Here is a 17,830-nt window from a genome sequence, read left to right as displayed (position 1 = left end):
GGTGTTAATGTATGAAGGAAATTATAGCATGAAGGTTTAAAGGACATCAGGATCACACAATACATGGATTTTAATACGAAACAGTAATGCAAATATGCTTGTTGTAACAGTTATCTGTTATTAAGGTTGCTATTATCATAGTTTTACGATGACTGTCATGTCAAATGATTTTATTTTGACTGGAACTTTACTTTCTGTACTCACGGCTAAGGGTTCATGCAGCTTCACAGCTGCTTTACAAACTGTTCAAATGAAACACACTATTTGTCATCTAGCAGCCTGCTACAAAAGTGTCTGTGAGAGTATTGTTGTAGTAATTCATGATTATTATACACAAACCACATTGTCCATACCACAATGTTTGCTTGGTTCATGATAGGCATATAAAGCTCCATAACTGCATTTCAGTTATGGATATATTCTATATCCATTCTGAAAGACATTTATAGAACAAAAAATAAATTGACAGAATAAATACCAATAGAAAATTAATTAAAATCAAGTTTTCTGTGTTAAGTTAAATAGTTACAAAATACATCAAGGCATATTCTGAAGTGGAAACTGTATAAATAAAAATAAATAAATAAATACATACACACATTTGTAAGTAAATAAATAAATAAATGGGGTGATTTATTTGAGGAAAGGGGTAATAAAGGGAAGTAGAATGGAAGAAAACATTTTAAGTGTATCATGCATGTTTTGTCATTTTTTGTCATTATTGTCATTTAGCTATCGCTTAGAAAGTAAACTGATTGCTGCATGTCCCCCCCCCCCCTCCCCAAAATCACAGTAACATCTGAAAGGCAGAAACCTATGAATTACGAGATTACAAGTTTTGAATATTTAATGAATTGATATGAGAAAGTACTGTCTGCTTTGACTCTTGACTCGTGGGGATGAGTAACCCATGTCACATTTACTTCCATAAAAAGACACAGTGAAAAGACCATTGTTATTTTTTAAATATTTTTTATAAACAGTATTCATAGGACTCTGGACTCTGTTCCTTGAAAATGTGCTGGAGCCACTCTCACAGTTTTGAGTTAAACCCCCAATACTCATTTTACTTCTGGGCAGCTTTACTTTCAATTTCTACTCCAGCTGGTCCAGCAGCCTCTGATAGTTCTCAGTGTTCTCATACTCCATCTTTCCTATGTTACCGTAGAACTGCTAGATCTCACAGTTATAATTAGCCCCATGTCAGCCACCACCATGTCTGGTTGGTTAGTTCGAAGCTCTGTTGTTTCAAAAATTTTGGAAGGCTCTTCCATAAATACTTTGAATTCATATGTGGCACATATATGTACGACATGTGCCATATCTTCAGTACTTCGTTATGCCTTTCAGTGTATGTTTTTTCAGCTTGCATCCTTAACACTGCTACTATGTGCTTAACAGTCTCCAGGGCACCTTTTCATATCTCTTCTCTGGTAGAATCCTACCTTTATGGATCTAATGTTAAGGGCCTGCTCTCAAGCTGTTGTTCAGGACTGCCTTCTGTGGCCAGTGATAGGATTTCTTGATCTCAGTCACTTCCTTTATCTGGTGATGATGCATACATTGCATGGAGGGGCTTGTATCCCATAGATTTTACTCCTCCTCTTCATTACTATATATCTTCTGCTGCCTAAGGCACTCTCATAGTAGTTCATCCCCAATACCCATCTTCCTGATGTATTCAGAAATGTTCTGAATACATCAGGAAGATGTATTGGCTCTCACAACTGGATCTTGGCACTGACACTCACTAATCCTCGCCATCCTTCTTTTCATGGCTGGTGGAATCTCATGGTGCTGGACTTTAGATGGAACCATCAGTGCCCTCAGAAGTTTGTTTGTATTGATGTTACTGGCATACCAACTCTTGTGGCCATTTTATTATTTAAGCCAATATCTATTTTGACATTGAAAGCGTTGATGGTATGGGTCTTATTCCTACAATGAAAAGGGCTCATCAGCACTTGTTCATTTCAATTGAGCTTTATTTATATAGCACCAAATTACAATAACAGTTGCTTCAAGCTGCTCTATATTGTTAAGAGGCTTCATATTGTATATTGTCTCACTGTCTATTATCTATTTGCTGCTTTACCTGCCAGTTCCTGGTCCTTTGACATTTTGTTGTTCCAATACCCTTTTGAGCTTTGCTCATATGTGTGGAGCTTCCATGTTATGTAGAAGAAGTTTATCTACCAGTTTGTTACCTGGTATTTATACGAATTATACCTTTGTGGGTATAGCCAGTCTGAGTATTGTTAGTCACTCATGTGATCTTCGAATGGAAGTGGATCATGGCAGGTCCTTGTTGCTGTTTGCATACACAAATGCACACAACTGCCACATATCATCTATATATAGTTTGTCATGCCAAGGGGACAGACAAGAAAAATACTATAATAAAATCTAAATGGGAACTTCGTGTATATTTTTACTGCAAATGTAACCCCCTGCTTTGTAGTGTCCACTTGAACAAATTGTCTGAGTTCAGAGAATGATGGTAAACAACTGAGGGGAAGATGGAGAGGAGTGGAGCATTAGTGGTGTACATATGAGCTCACCTCACAATATGTCTAATCATCAGTACCACAAGCACACATCCTTCTCTTTTAATGTGGTTGGAGTGTTTTCTTTCTCTTAAGAAACTAGCTGGATATTGCTAACTGTGGCTGTGAGTATCCATCATATAGATATGGTTGTGTATGTGTAATTATCATAGCCACTAAAACATGCCCAAAATACCCAATAGACAAAACTTCTGAAAACACACACACATGCACACTTTAAAGGCTTAAAGGACTCCCAGTGCTAATATAAAAGGGTAGACTACTGGTTTCCATCCATCTATCTCCTTTATAAATTCATCAGTGTTTTTTTTCCTTTCTCAAAGTTCCACCACAAGTGTTTCTTTCTTACTCTGTATGTATCGTTCCATTAGCCATTCTATTTTCAAGTCGAACTTTGTGTGACTTAGAGGCAAATGTAAAACCACTGATTTAACAGCTTTTATTCATGCTATGGCAAAAGTGTTCCATAACAAGTAAATAAGGTTTTGGAACAGTGGACACTTTATCAGCATAGTGAGAGGTAAAACTGTTAAAGTTAATTAATCTGTTACCGTGCACACAAATCTCAAAGTATTAATCATGCTTCAATTCAAATCAACTCAGATCCTATGTTACAAAAGTTTGTATTAGTATACAAAATTTCACACCTAGAATATTATTGAAGGATTTTCTTGCATTTGAAAATGCCATTCCTGCGTTATTTATAATGCTCAGTGTCACTGTTACAGTAATATACAGTCTGTATATTGCTGCTGCTGTATAGCCCTACCTTCAAAAGGAAACTGATTTGATCAAAAGATACAACACTGACTTCATAACAACAGTAGCTGTGAACCTTTTCAATAAATCACACCAAGATTAGGATCAGTCAGCCGTTAAACATTGAACACTAGCCAAGAAGCAATTTTTGGCCCTCGTGTAGCAGCTTTGACTTTACAAAATGTATGGCTCTACACAAGATGACAAAATTGGTCATTTTAGCAAAGCTGTTTTAAAAGCCATAAAATGAAACAAACTAATTAAGACAGCTATGTACGTATTAGATAACTTTTACATATACTGAGGGGAAAGTAAAAGGCACATTACATTTGATGTTTCAGTCGATGCATGCTCACAATGAAACTATCATTTCATTACAGCATCTCTGCCAAGTTATAGTTATATTTTCTGCACCAGCGATCCCCATCATATGGACAGCCACTTCCACTCTATCTCTCTGTTGCCATCACTGCTTATCAGAGCCCATTTTAGAAACTGCAGACATTCTCTGGGGTGTGAATGGTTTCCACACGTGGGCTTGCATGGCTTATTTATTTATCTTATCTTTAGATGTTCCGCCCCTGTCCAGGCATCCAGTGAGCCACAGCTTGCTGTATACTGCAAAACTTTAAAGATATTTTTTAATTACTAGGAATAACATTAAAGTCGCTTTGAACTTTGTAAAATCAAAGTTAGTTGCAGACATATTTAGAGTGGAGTATCGTTCTTAGCTTCACTGGGCTATGCGTGAAGCAGGCATTTGTCAGGGGGTGGATTTCGAGTGTCAATTTTTGTGTGAGAGTGATGGTGATGTTTGTGAATGTTTATTTGGACACATGTGTTTACGCATGCATCACAGAATGTCTATTAATATGTATTAAGTTGATATGCATTTCATCTGATAAACTGTGGGGAAAAATTAATCCAAAGGACTTGCTTGGTGACTTTAATTCATATAATTTTCAATAAACAGTCAACATTTTATGGAGTCACAGCATCTTTTAAAGTATTCTTATTTCAAATGTTTGCAAATGCCAAATGTGTTTACAAGTTTTATTTACAATATATTTAGAAAAAAAAGTATAGATGTGAAGAATAACATGATTGTTTTGATTCTTAATGCTTTATCATGACCTTGCATGCCAGTGGTATTTAATATATGTATTAGAACTTGGTATTCTTTTATAATAAGTATATAAAAAAAAACTTTTTTTTATTATCCCTGATTATCTTCTGCCCATAGCAATATCAAAGCCAGTGTTTTATCTCCTTCCAAAATCCTTCTTTGCCCATTAAAACAAATCAACTGAGACATTATTTCATAAGCTTGATAAAAATGCCTGGAGTCAGATTTGGTCAGGGAGATATGCCAGAGTCCCAGTTAAATAGCTTTAGTATTGTATTGCTATCTCCTCTGATGTTATCGTGAACAATTTCATTTATTTTTGGTCTGGCGGTGCGCTCTGACATTGGAATCCATAAGAGAAGGTTTTGTGCTAGTGTAAAATAGATATTGTCGCCCCGTGTTTTTTTATTATTTAAAACTTATTGTTGTTTTTATCTAAGTTCTGTAATCTTGTGCCAGTTAATAGTTACAAAGCTAAGTTTCTTATTTCGCCATTTTGTAATTAATAGATATACTCTCAACTAATTATTTATTTTGTGTCTCTTACTATATTCCTTGCAGTTAATTTCATATGGGATGGGAATCAAGACAATCTGAATGTGCTAAACACTTTGACACAATAACTTCTGTATGAAAGTAAAATAAAATTGAAAAGTCAGTCTAAGGGTTAAAGCAACAACCAGTTGAATAGGTAACTAAAAACTAAGACATAAGAGCACTGGGTCAAACTTCTACTCATCTATACTATAACAGTACAGAGGTGTGTGTAGTCCTTGTGTGTTGACAGTTTTTCCTAACATGCCCCCATTCAGTCATTCACTTCAGTCATGCGGTAGCTCTGTTCCCCCCTGAGTGTGTCCACAACACAGATTGATAATTACTGCTATAACCTCATATTGTCAATTCACCATAAGCACATGGCTCAGAAAGTTGTATCTGCACAGACTCTTGTTGTCTAGGTAACCCTCTCATGTATTTACTACCAGGTCTTCTACAAGTCAAAGATTAGTCACCTGTTTAGCAGGAGTGGGACATGTGGAGGTTTGCCCAGTGCAGCAGCTATTATGTCAGTGGGGGGACCCGGGAGTTTCTCTTTGAATTTCACATTCCCGTGATGGCTTACTAGGTGCTTGCTCAGATTTGAAGTTTAATTTTTCACTGTAGAAAGAAGTTTTCTTCCCATGCAGTGTACAGCAGATGTTAATGTTTATGTCACTTTTAACGGAATCAAACTCAAAGTAATGTTAGTACATCCAAACTTTAAACGCTGCATGGTCGTACTCTCTTTAACAATCCATATTATCCATTGTTGATCTACACACATCTGTTGCTGCCACGGACGTCGCACGCTCGTAAGTCATTATCACGAGACACTCTCGGAAATAAAATCACTGTTTAGTAACGCAGTAATGCAGCGTGCTTACGGGAAAGTAACAGTAATCGAATTACTTTTTTGCTATAGTAATCCCTTACTTTACTCGTTACTTGAAAAAAGTAATTGGATTACGTTACTGTCCACATCAACAACAGGCTGAAACGGAAGAAAAACACAGAGGCTTTACAATAATACTGGGGGTTTTAAACTAGGGTGTTGTGGTGAACACAGAGTTCTGAGCTGTGATCATTGTTTGATTACAAAAAAAACCCACACAAACACACACACTGGCTGTAAATAAGCCTACAATGTAATATCCACCTATACTTTTACTTATCCAGTAGAAACATCCTTAAAAGTAAGAATAATTTTCATATCTCCTGTCATGTCATGAAACAAATAGGAATAGGAAGCATATTTAAAATCCACATGCTTTTACAAAAAAAAAAGCATTCAAATGAATAAAAGAGTTTTTCCTTGCGGACTGCCATGAATTTTTCATCAGTAAACCAAAGCCCAGTGACTGCATCTAAAGTCAAAAGACTGTAAACTGGTAACAAATGCAAACCTAATCATTACTAATTAAATATACAAGAATGACATGGGATAGATTGTGAACAGATATAGTGTGTAGACCTTATGGTCAATCAGTGATTCTTGTTCCTTGTACTGTCTCGCAGATGGTTACACTACAGATGACATTGAATTCTACTGGCGAGGAGGAGATAATGCTGTGACTGGAGTAGACAAGATCGAACTTCCCCAGTTCTCCATTGTGGATCATAAGCTCATTTCCAAGAATGTTGTCTTCTCCACAGGTAACGCATCATAAATATCATGATTCATTATCATTGTTACTGTTATTACTAGTAATTTTACTTTATTATTATATCTCTCAGTGTCTCTGTATATTCATAAAATAGTTTAGATGTTTCATACTTTATCAGTACTGACGTTTTTCACTGTTTCAACTTATATATATATGAAAAAATAATTTCCAGAAATCCTAAACATCATGAAAACAAACAGGCATACAGATCTTTGAATGAATCATTGTCTTCGGAGGCAGATGATACCATGACATTTTAACAACAAACAAAAGAGAACACTGCCTGATATAATGAAATATTCATATGTTCAAGTTTTTCATATTCATGATTTTGTCATGCAAACAAGCATTTGTAAGCAGGACAGTGATTTTTTTGGTAATTAGTGATAGCCGCTGTACTGAATGATAGCATAACGTAAATTCAATATGAATGTTGCAGCTGCACCAATGAAAGCTTGTTTTGTCTGCACACACTGCTTGTGCGTGTATGTATGTTTGTTGTTGTGTATTGGTATACTACTAGTATGCAAGAAACTTTACCCAAGTGTCTACCTGAAGTGTGCTGGATTTTATTACCTACTACAGAAATGGGGAATTCCCCTGGTGTCAAACATTCACTGGCTACAGCTTGGTTATAAAACTGTCATAATTATAGTGCTAATTTGAAAAACTCAGTAATTGAAAAAAAAAACCTCAAAGAAATGTGTTGTAGTTGGACAATTGTAGTAAGACTTTATTGTATACCAAATTTGTATTTGTTTCTATCACATATATGTTGACATTTCAAATAACAGGCTATACAGGAATAACCTGGATTTGTCCTCATTCATCTTCATAGAACAAAAGTCCCAAGGTCACGAAAGTTAGACTTTATCCTCTGGATACCACAAAACAAATTTTAGTCAAGAGTTGCAGAGATTTTTCATCTGACCTGACAGAACACCACTGTCATTGATAGGACCACATGATCAACATGGTCACAAACCCCTGTTTTCCTAATGAGAGGAAGAATGTTTCAGCCTTCAGATTATTAAGCTTTATTTTGAGTGTCTGCCATGACCTTTTTTAAGGAAGGTAGTAAAAAACAGTTGCTCATCAGTCAGTGATATTGGAAAGAACACATTTAAATTACTTGGTTCAAACTGATCCTGATTACTGATGATTGTGTTCATATTTTTTGCCACACACCTGATATCTGTGGCATTTCACATCTTTTCTCTTTTTTAAACATTAGTTTTAAATATTATTATTATTCTCCTTTATTCAAAGGTTCTTACCCTCGTCTGTCTCTGAGTTTTAAGCTGAAGAGAAACATTGGTTACTTCATCCTACAGACATACATGCCTTCTATTCTCATCACCATCCTTTCCTGGGTCTCCTTCTGGATCAACTACGATGCCTCTGCTGCCAGAGTGGCTCTAGGTAAGGTTCATAAAACAATAAATATGCTGATAAAAGGGGAATATGTGGTTGAAAGCTTGCCCAACCTGTGTGCTGGCTGTACTAAATACAAAAATGAAGAGCATGCACGTTACATTCTCTTGTTCGTCTTTTCTCATTTTATCTCTAGTTGCTTATTTCCTCCATTTTGTGAACTTTTTGAACTTTACACATAAACCACACTGTTACTGTCTCTTTTGCAAGTATTGTGGGTGTTAGTGGGTCAAATATTAATCAAGTATAGGGTTAAATCATAGAACTATAATGATGGTTGATTAGGCTGATTTGTTTCTGCTTTTAAACCAGAAACCGTCTGTTCTTTTTTGGGGAGCCGCAATTTCCTCCAGTCATCCTTGATTATGTAAATCCCATGTTGCCTGGGAGATTTGTTACGAGCTACTCTGTGTTTATCAGTGGTTCACTGTCTTCTTTTTACCGAATTCCATTCGCTCAGCTTCATCTGTATTTCTACCCAACCCCTCCCTTTTGTCAACAAGGCAATTTTGCTGATTGACGACTGGGCTATATTTAGTGGTCCAGGGGAAGGCATGCATGGGATTTAATGAAAAAAGTTAATGCTTTATAATAGAGGCAGGTCAGAGTTGGGAAATGTTTGGTCACCTCCTTCGGCATACTAGATTCAGGATCCACTTCATCCTGACCTCCTTTCAGGCATTAAAATGGACTTGTAAGGGCTATATCACATGATCACTATGTGCAAAAATCCTTTGTTGTTATTGTTAAGCTCTTATCACAACAGCTTGGGAAAATTGTCTGAATCCTATTTTGACCAGTATTAATTTATATTAATTGTCTACAACTCTATCGGGATGCTCTGCAAAATGTTTCTTAAATGTTTCTTAAAGCCTGGATGCAATGACTAGCACAATTTAAATATATAAAAAGAAGTAAAATAAGTTGATAATGTTGCTCATTTTGAATGTGATGCATTAATAATAATGGATTGCATTTATATAGCGCTTTTCGAGACCCTCAAAGCGCTTTACAATTCCACTATTGATTAACTCTCACATTCACACACTGGTGGAGGCAAGCTACAGTTGTAGCCGCAGCTGCCCTGGAGCAGACTGACAGAAGCGAGGCTGCCATATCGCGCCATCAGCCCCTCTGGCCAACACCAGTAGGCAGTAGATGAAGTGTCTTGCCCAAGGACACAACAACCAAGACAGACAGAGCTTGGGATCAAACCGGTAACCTTCCGGTTACAAGATAAGCTTCCCAACCCCCTGAACCACGGTTGCCCCAAATAATATATACAGTGGGTGGAATTATTATTTGATTTTCTGCTGAATTTCTAAGTTTGCTCACTTACAAAAAATATCAATAGTGTCTAATTTTCATGGTATTTTCATTTGAGAGACAGGATATCATGGCCCTACAGAATATTGTAAGGTCATGCCATTTGACCTCTGATCTCAGTTTTACATTTCACATCTTCCTTTCTTTCAGGTTTACCCCAAAATGGGTTAAATCTTTAAAGAAAGTATTGGCCAGAGAAAGAAAATGAACTTTATAGTTAGTTAGAAATATACTGTAGTGTAATATATAATAAAGTTACTCATGACCACTTATATACAGAGTAGTACCCATTGTGTATTACCTACTCCTACATAATGTTTGTGTAATCAAAGTAAACACACGTCGTGCTGCCCTTAACCAATTTTTACTGTACAACAAGTACATTAAAAAAACAACAAAATTAACTAAGTAAATATACACTGAATATACACTGTTTGTGTGCACAAACTTGGCCAAACAAAGATAATTCTGATATACAAAACACAATACTACTCCATTAAAATGAAATGAGTGAGCTGCCTCAGCAGATTTTGCACTTTCATAGTACTTGATGTTATTTTTTGTTGTTGTTCTTATTGTCATTTAATTTAAATGCAGCATTTAAATGGTTGTTAAATTAATGTATTCTAATTTATTTATATGTTACTCGCTACTTTAGAAATTTTGTTCCAATTGTTCACTAGAATTTAAATAGTACTGCTGTTTTTTCAATGAATGAGGCATATGTAGGAGGATATTTAAGCACTGTAATTTAACCATTTTAGTAAGTTCTCATATAAGCATTAGAATCTGGCTTCTCTTACCATTTCTCATTTCCTTTACATGAATAGAACAGTGCTAATGTAAGCCCAACACATGTACATCCAAGAGCGAACATTATGTTAAAAATTACAAAAAAGGGGAAAAAAGCCATGTAATAACTCTTGCAGGGGTTTGTGTGCCGTGCATAATAAGAAAATTCTCAACACATTGATATGCATAGTCTGACAGTTTGCTTGCGAAGGCTTTGGAAAACTGTCTTTCTCAATAGGAGTTCTCCACTAATGAACAAGATCAAGGTTGACATTTGAATTTCAAAATACTCCACTTCAGGTGAATGTCCTTCCTCTAAAGCATATTTTTAAAATCATGGGGCAAACCCTTTACTTTCACTGATCAAGGTCACCTAATCAATCGAATCAGCAGCCAGCATTTGGAGGCTTTTCAGCCAATGGTGCACAGCAAGTCACTGAACAAACGGTTGTCCGTCTTGGACAACCCATCACACCAGCTCCATTCCACATAAAACCAGCAGTGCACATTCTCCCACAGACTTATCCAACCCTGCTGAAACAAAGGATGCTTCCGGAAATCATTCTTTGTTTTCTCTATAAAACTCTACAACAGCTTTCCTTTTTGTGATAGGTGAACACAACTGTCAGAACATAAACTTCCTCACACATTTCTATATTTGTCCCTCTTACTGACATTTTTTAAAGATTTATAGAGTACATATTATTGATTTGCTCTGCTATTTGCAAGAAATCTATTTTCCACAATCTCAGTCTTTTTTCAATTTTATTTCCTTTTATTTGGTCACTGTTATTAAGAAAATTTTACACTTCCCAACATGTGATACTTTCACAACGTTATTATTATTCCTTCCTTCTTGAATTATTGTACTCATGAGGTTTTTAGAAAACTTGACCTCTGACTTTGTCACTGAGGTTCAAGTTCACTTAGATTTGAACTCATTTGAGATTATTAGTTGATGCACCTATGGTATCAATTTGAAAATCCTACATCGCCACATTAATGAGTTATTGCATTGATAAGATTTTCAGAGAAGTAGACCTCTGACCTTGACCTTAGACTCACAGGCACCGGGACTCAAACTTGTCCAAGATTTGTCGTAGATTTCTCTGGTATGACTTCTTTCTAGAGTTATCAGATTGACAAGATTTTCTGAAAACTGGAACTCTGACCTTGATCTTGAGGTCAAAGGGCAAAATTGCAGTTTTAAATCTGACTATTGAATTTCTCAATGTCTTTTTTGTGTTTTTTGTGGTTAAGGTATTACCACTGTGCTGACCATGACTACCATTAACACTCACCTGAGAGAAACGCTCCCCAAAATCCCATATGTCAAGGCCATAGATATGTACCTGATGGGCTGCTTCGTCTTTGTTTTCCTGGCTTTGCTGGAGTATGCCCTAGTAAACTACATCTTCTTTGGCCGGGGCCCTCAGCGTCAGAAAAAGGCAGCGGAGAAGACAGCTATGGCCAACAATGAAAAGATGAGAATGGATCCAAACAAGGTAACTATCTAATAGCTTAGCTTGTCCCTGTAGTTTGGTCACCTACCTGCCTACCAGCATTTAGAAAGGACTTGTTGTGTCCAGTATACTCACCGCATTGGTCACTTTGCACAACATAGTTGACATGTTCACACAGCCACATCCATTTATGCTTGCCTGAGGTAAGGTACCCGCTGCAGTATTCTCCTGAACGATAGGTGTTGGCACTCAAATAATACGAAGCCAAAACTGGAAATCAAAAAAAATTTTTTTCCATAAAGTCTCATCTTTTCAAACTGCTGCAACATCTCACTTTGTATAGTCTGCAAATCTCTGGTCTTCATCAATAAAATGGTGATAAGAACCAATGTGTGCATGATATCCTTGTGTCTTCAACCCAGCATTGGCAGCATTAGTACAATGTCCCGGGTTACACAATTCACAAAAGGGTGGCTTGCAACAGAACTATTGCAACTTGGTGTCAAATTGACGTCAACATTGTTGTATAATGCTGCTCTGCCACCACAAGAGGACAGGTATAATGGGGCCCTTATTCAGAATTAGTATGGTTTTCAGAAAAATGTTTACATAAACAATTAAAAACTAGAAACATATATTTGAATACACAGGTACACCACATCTGATGTTTTACTTCTACATGCATGAAAATGCATGAAATCGCATTTACAGTGAAAATGGATTATTCAGATTGTCTAAAGAGTTCAGAATAATAATTAACAACATTCACTGTTAAAGCAGCTTAGTAGGATTGTTGTAGCCCATGTTTGGAAGCCAAAATGACTCGTGAAAAAGAGAAAGAGGGTCTCAGAGACAGATGGCTCTTTGCCTTGACAAAATGCAAATGGTCACGATAACATGGCTGCACCTGGACTGCTGAAATACTCAAGGCAAAATGCCAAAGAAAACCAAATAGAAAAATGGCTGCATTTATATCCTGTGACCTATTTCAAAGAGTGCACAGTCTATATAGCAATTTAGGAATTCTGTTCTGTTAACCATTTACGTTATGTCTACATGGAATTTGAAATGGAAACACTAGAAGATAATTATTTCATAAATTGTAAAATGTAACAGTAACAAATTTTTTAATCCAGTCCATCAACTGAACCACAGCAATATTGTTTTGTTTGAATGTGCTTGCAGTGGCTGGTGGGGAATGTAGTTGGCAGAGATGACACGCTGTATGCAAGAATGAAACAACGTGATATGGATGGCCATGAGTCATTGTGGGAACCAATCTTTGTGGATGATGCAGCAATTGGACTTGGTGATCAAAAAAATAAGGTATCTGAAAATGATGTGCAGGTGATTTCAGATGAGTTTTGTGCTAATGTCAATGCCAATGTCTCAAAAATAAACCCAACACTACATAAACCTGAATCTAACAAACTTTACTCTTTTACTTGGGCAGATGGACCCACATGAAAACATCCTTTTGGGCACCCTGGATATTAAGAACGATATGGGTGTTTCAGAGCTGGCTCTGGGTCTCAATGACCCACGGAATACCATGTTGACATATGACAGCTCAGCTCTACAGTATCGCAAAGCAGGGCTGGCCAGGCACAATTTTGGCCGAAATGCACTGGAGCGTCACATGACTCAAAAGAAAAGCAGACTACGGAGGCGTGCTTCACAGCTAAAAATCACCATCCCTGACTTGTCTGATGTAAACTCTATTGACAAATGGTCACGGATGATCTTTCCAACTGTTTTTTCTTTCTTTAATGTTGTTTACTGGCTTTATTACGTTAATTAGGATAAAAAAAATGTTTAAAAAAAAGGACATTCATGAGGGCAAGACCAAACAGCAAATATGTTGCTAATTTTGTCTTTGTATCTCATTTGTTTTCTATTCATGTGATCTTGTAATTGCTAGACTGAATCGGTAAATTACGGACTGGATCTGTCATAACTTGGAAAAGAACATTTGCTGGCTTACACGTGAAAACCTTACACTAGAGATTACAAACATACGGTGCCTGTTCCTGAGTAATTGTTTAACATTTTATGTATTATGGGATGTGTGCATCTTTCCGTTATTTAAAATGTTTGCGTTTCTTATGTTTTTATTACTTTAGATTTAAACTAAACAGTAATTGCCAAACTGTTATATAAATGAGATATGAATGGATAAGCTGACACTTTATGATGACCATTTACTTTTACCAATACTAATTCAAAGTGCTTGAAGCAAGTTTCAGGTTAATAGGGCTTTCTGTCTCAATTATATCAAAATGTCATGTTTATATGGGACACAGGGGCCTGAAATTCATATTATTTGGGTTTTTTTTTTTTAGGATTTAGTTATTTGAAAAATCATTTTAAAATGGGGAAATTACCAAAACATTCCAGATTGATTGAGTAAGTTTGCATGTTAAAAAGAAATACAGTGAGTTTATTATGATTGTTGGGTGCTATCCACTGTGTCAGACAGCTAAGGGAACAAACAATATTATTCCTGTTATTCACATAAATGAGATTTATTTTAACAGATGCATGACAAATTAAAGGATAATCCAACATAAAATCTATTAAGATGGTGCCTGGCCACCATGTGTCACAAAAATCAATTCAGTACATTTTCACATTCATTCCCCAATTTTGTGGAACTCTGCTGAAGAGATGGAAAATTAATCCTTAGTTGTATTCTAATCTAATAACCAAAATCTCTGTTTGGTTTATTGGTTGGTAGGTTTTCGGATCACCTTCCCACAAAATGCCACTATCAGCAAAACAAAGCCACCGGTTCTCCCCACTTCAGTGATCAATGACTTCATTGTTTTTCCTTTAATTTGTTTCTTATCTGTTTATCGTTGTTATTCTTAATACATGGGTTTGCTTTAAATTGCTTGATGATATAATGATTGTTTCTTTGTTTCTTGTTTTGTACAAAAAAAACAGTCAGTGAAATTAAAAGAGTGCCTGTGTTCGATGGAAAGAATAGAATTCATAAATATAGAAGCATTATGTCATTATAGTAGCAACTGACACCACGATTTGAATATTTATTTTGACTGTTTCTCTCTTTCTTTGACTCAAATGTGTTTATTTATTCATCTTAATCCCAAGCCAGACTTGTATACTATATATGGGTGTAAAATTATCATGTATTGTTTTTACATTGAAAAATATGTTGACAATCACAAAATATACAGCTTTCAATACACAGTGAATTTAGAACAATGACAAAATACTTGCTAACAGTACTGTCCAGAAGGTGGAATTTATGTGGAACAACTGATTATGCACAAAAGTTGTTATAAGCTATAGAGGCTCAATAGTTCTAACATCTGGTGCTCATGGGAGTGGTTCTAAGAGAAACCTTATTGATCTTTTTACACTATATATTTCAATTTCAATTTAAAACAAACCTAGGGCAGCGATACACCAGTTTCAAAGTCCCTTTCCTATAGCTCTATACTATTTAGATCATCGAATTGCGCTGTTAAAAAACAAAAACAAAACTAGAGGTAAAAAAAAGAGTAGCAAAGCCTCACATGTGAAATTGTACCTACATAAACATTGTTAAATATAGTGGAAGGGGGGGAAGCTGACTTCAGATATTTACCTAAAACACAATCTTGCGCATATTGCTGAAGTCCTCTGGAGTGATATTCATTTTGAGTCTTAAGGCATGAGTGAATACTCTAAGCTTTAATATGTTAATGTTTAATCAAAGTGTGGCCAAGAACAGTTATGACCCACTGCATGCTCTGTGTAGAAGTAAATCCTTGATTTTTTTTTCTAATTACCCAAATGTTCACTCAGTTTTTGTGTTTAATTCATTTCACAAATACATATACATAATGTTTACAGGTTTATTAAAAAAATGTCTTAATAGTTACTTGTGGTGTTATTAAAAGTACAATTTTCTTTTCTAGAAATAATTTACTTAACCATTATAGTCACTCTCCAACAGCTCACAAACAAGTTAGACACACTTTTAATTATCAATAAAGTGCAGATTCAAGTGAGCTTTCAGCTCTGGTATTTATATGTTAATTATCAAAATAGTCAATTTCACACTGCTTTCTTAAGATTGAAAACTGTGCATTGTAAGTGAAATATTGTATTTTTGTTCAATGGTTATGGTGATTATGTCACAAAATTTGTTGTCTTTGTTGTTTTAATATATCTTTCTATCTCTCTTGCTCTCTTGCTCTCTTTTTGGGTCACTTTTAGAGAGATCTACTAGAAAATGATTGTTGGTGTAAATCTCTGAGGAGTTCAACAAAAAATTTGGGAACATGTTCCAAAAGCATATTTATATATGTATATAGCAAACATATATATTATTAATCAGAAATTGAAACATATTAATACATATTAATAAATACTTAAGAACTTTCTACACAACAACAAAAAAAAAAGATTTTCAATAGCATTTATATTGTAACATGGAAAGAGAGAATGCAAAAGTAGATGTAATGTAAATAATCTATTCAACAATGTCACTTGATCACTTTGATCTTATGCTATTAATCGGAGAATAAGTATTTGTTTTTGCCAAAATGTAAACATGTCTTGATGAATGTAGTTGACGTTCCTTTGCAGGGTGTTTTTGCTATAATGTTTCAGCAAATGTATATGAGATTTTTGTACCAATAATTAGCTAAACACAGCTTAGTCCACACCACCACTAACACAAAAACACACAAATACAAAAGGTCATGTGATTAAGAGGCTAATAATGCCTTGTATCAGACCAAAAGTCAAACATCTCAGGTCAGCACAGTTCACACTATTAACAACACCGACTACAATATACTTGTACTTAAAAAAAAAAAAAAAAAAAAAAAAGCGGCTTGGTGCATTTGTTTCATCTGTTCTCCCTGTAATTTATTTCCCTTCTCCTGTTTAATATAAGTCTCATGATACAGTACAGTACACAGTAACTATATTAAAAGTATGGTACAGTATTTGACCATAACCACAATCTAGACATGGCTAATATTAAAAAAAATACAGTAATAAACAAAGTTATTCTATCCACATCAGCTGTAGACATGTGTAAAGATAACTCAGATTTTAAAAACAAATCTTAATAATAGTGCTGTAACACTTAATGTATCTGAGTATGAGTGTGGGAAGTGGGTGCATGTTGGCCAGATAGCAATGCATTTCCAAAGCACAGTTTGGATGTGTGTTTGTACTTCACAGCACTTTTTTGTTTCATATATTTTTATACTTCTATATTCCAATGTAAAAAATGGCAAAATCCGTTTTTCTCTAAACCTTGTAAAACAAGTTTGAGCATTTTTCATATTTATACAATGCTTATTGGTTGCATTGCCCCTTAGGGATAGTGAAAATGTAATGATTTGTATGATAATGAAATCCTGTCCAAGATACCTTGTTTAAAATTTAATTCATATAAAATACATGGTTGTAAATGGTTTGAAAATGTTTTTTTTTTCTTAATTCCTGGAAAGTTAAGGTTTTTTGGAAATTCTAGATTCTATTTAGGAGAATCTGGAATGAATGACATCTTAAAAGCCTAAATGACACATCTTTCTGGCTGAGTATGTCTGCACACAGTCACAGAAGAAGCCTTAGCCTCCTGCTGCCCTGGACCTCTTTCCAAGCAGCATCAATCCTACTTACTCTCAACACCCTCCACCTTGGAAAACCCTTGTATATGTCACTCATAAGAACATAGCTGCACATTTTTGAAAGACAAGCTCTGTAAAAAATTATGTCTTTACTTGGGAAGTGAAATTATTTCCCTGATAATAAATATTATATACAGTTCAGAGAATGCCTGTGTTGCACTTATTTCAAATGAGGGAAAAAAGCAGAGTGATCTCAATGCATAGCAAGTATTCCCAGTTGTGTAAAATTAACAAAATGTTGACAAATGCACTTGAATTATAACCGACTGCAACATATAATGCAGTTAATGCTTATGCAGTACAAAATAGCTAAAACTGGTCATTTTCTGACATGATGGCTTCTTTTTGTGATTCATCTTCTGGAAAGCACATACCAACACTTCAGAAGGTTAATGAGTCATTCACATGTGTATGAACTTTGGAATATTGTACACAAATCTGTCAAATTAGTAAAACTGCCATAAGAAGATTCTGCACCTGTACATTTCCCACTGGAGAATTT

At 35.4% G+C, this 17,830-nt stretch overlaps 1 protein-coding gene across 1 annotated transcript in view; it reads left to right on the top strand.

Annotated features, from left to right (window-relative positions):
* Nucleotides 1–17,460, top strand: part of LOC134636853 (gamma-aminobutyric acid receptor subunit beta-2) — a 59,621-nt gene extending 42,161 nt beyond the window's left edge. Inside the window, exons 6-10 of the mRNA XM_063487082.1 lie at nt 6,508–6,645; nt 7,926–8,078; nt 11,469–11,713; nt 12,857–12,997; nt 13,125–17,460. Coding sequence (XP_063343152.1) covers nt 6,508–6,645; nt 7,926–8,078; nt 11,469–11,713; nt 12,857–12,997; nt 13,125–13,472 — 1,025 coding nt within the window. The 3' untranslated portion in view covers nt 13,473–17,460. The remainder of the gene's footprint in view (nt 1–6,507; nt 6,646–7,925; nt 8,079–11,468; nt 11,714–12,856; nt 12,998–13,124) is intronic.
* The last annotated feature ends 370 nt before the right edge of the window (nt 17,461–17,830 follow it).

Source organism: Pelmatolapia mariae, linkage group LG10_11, assembly GCF_036321145.2.
Source record: "Pelmatolapia mariae isolate MD_Pm_ZW linkage group LG10_11, Pm_UMD_F_2, whole genome shotgun sequence".
Classification (NCBI taxonomy): Eukaryota; Metazoa; Chordata; class Actinopteri; order Cichliformes; family Cichlidae; genus Pelmatolapia; species Pelmatolapia mariae.
Note: the sequence above shows the minus strand (reverse complement) of the source record. Positions and strands in the feature narration are given on the sequence as shown.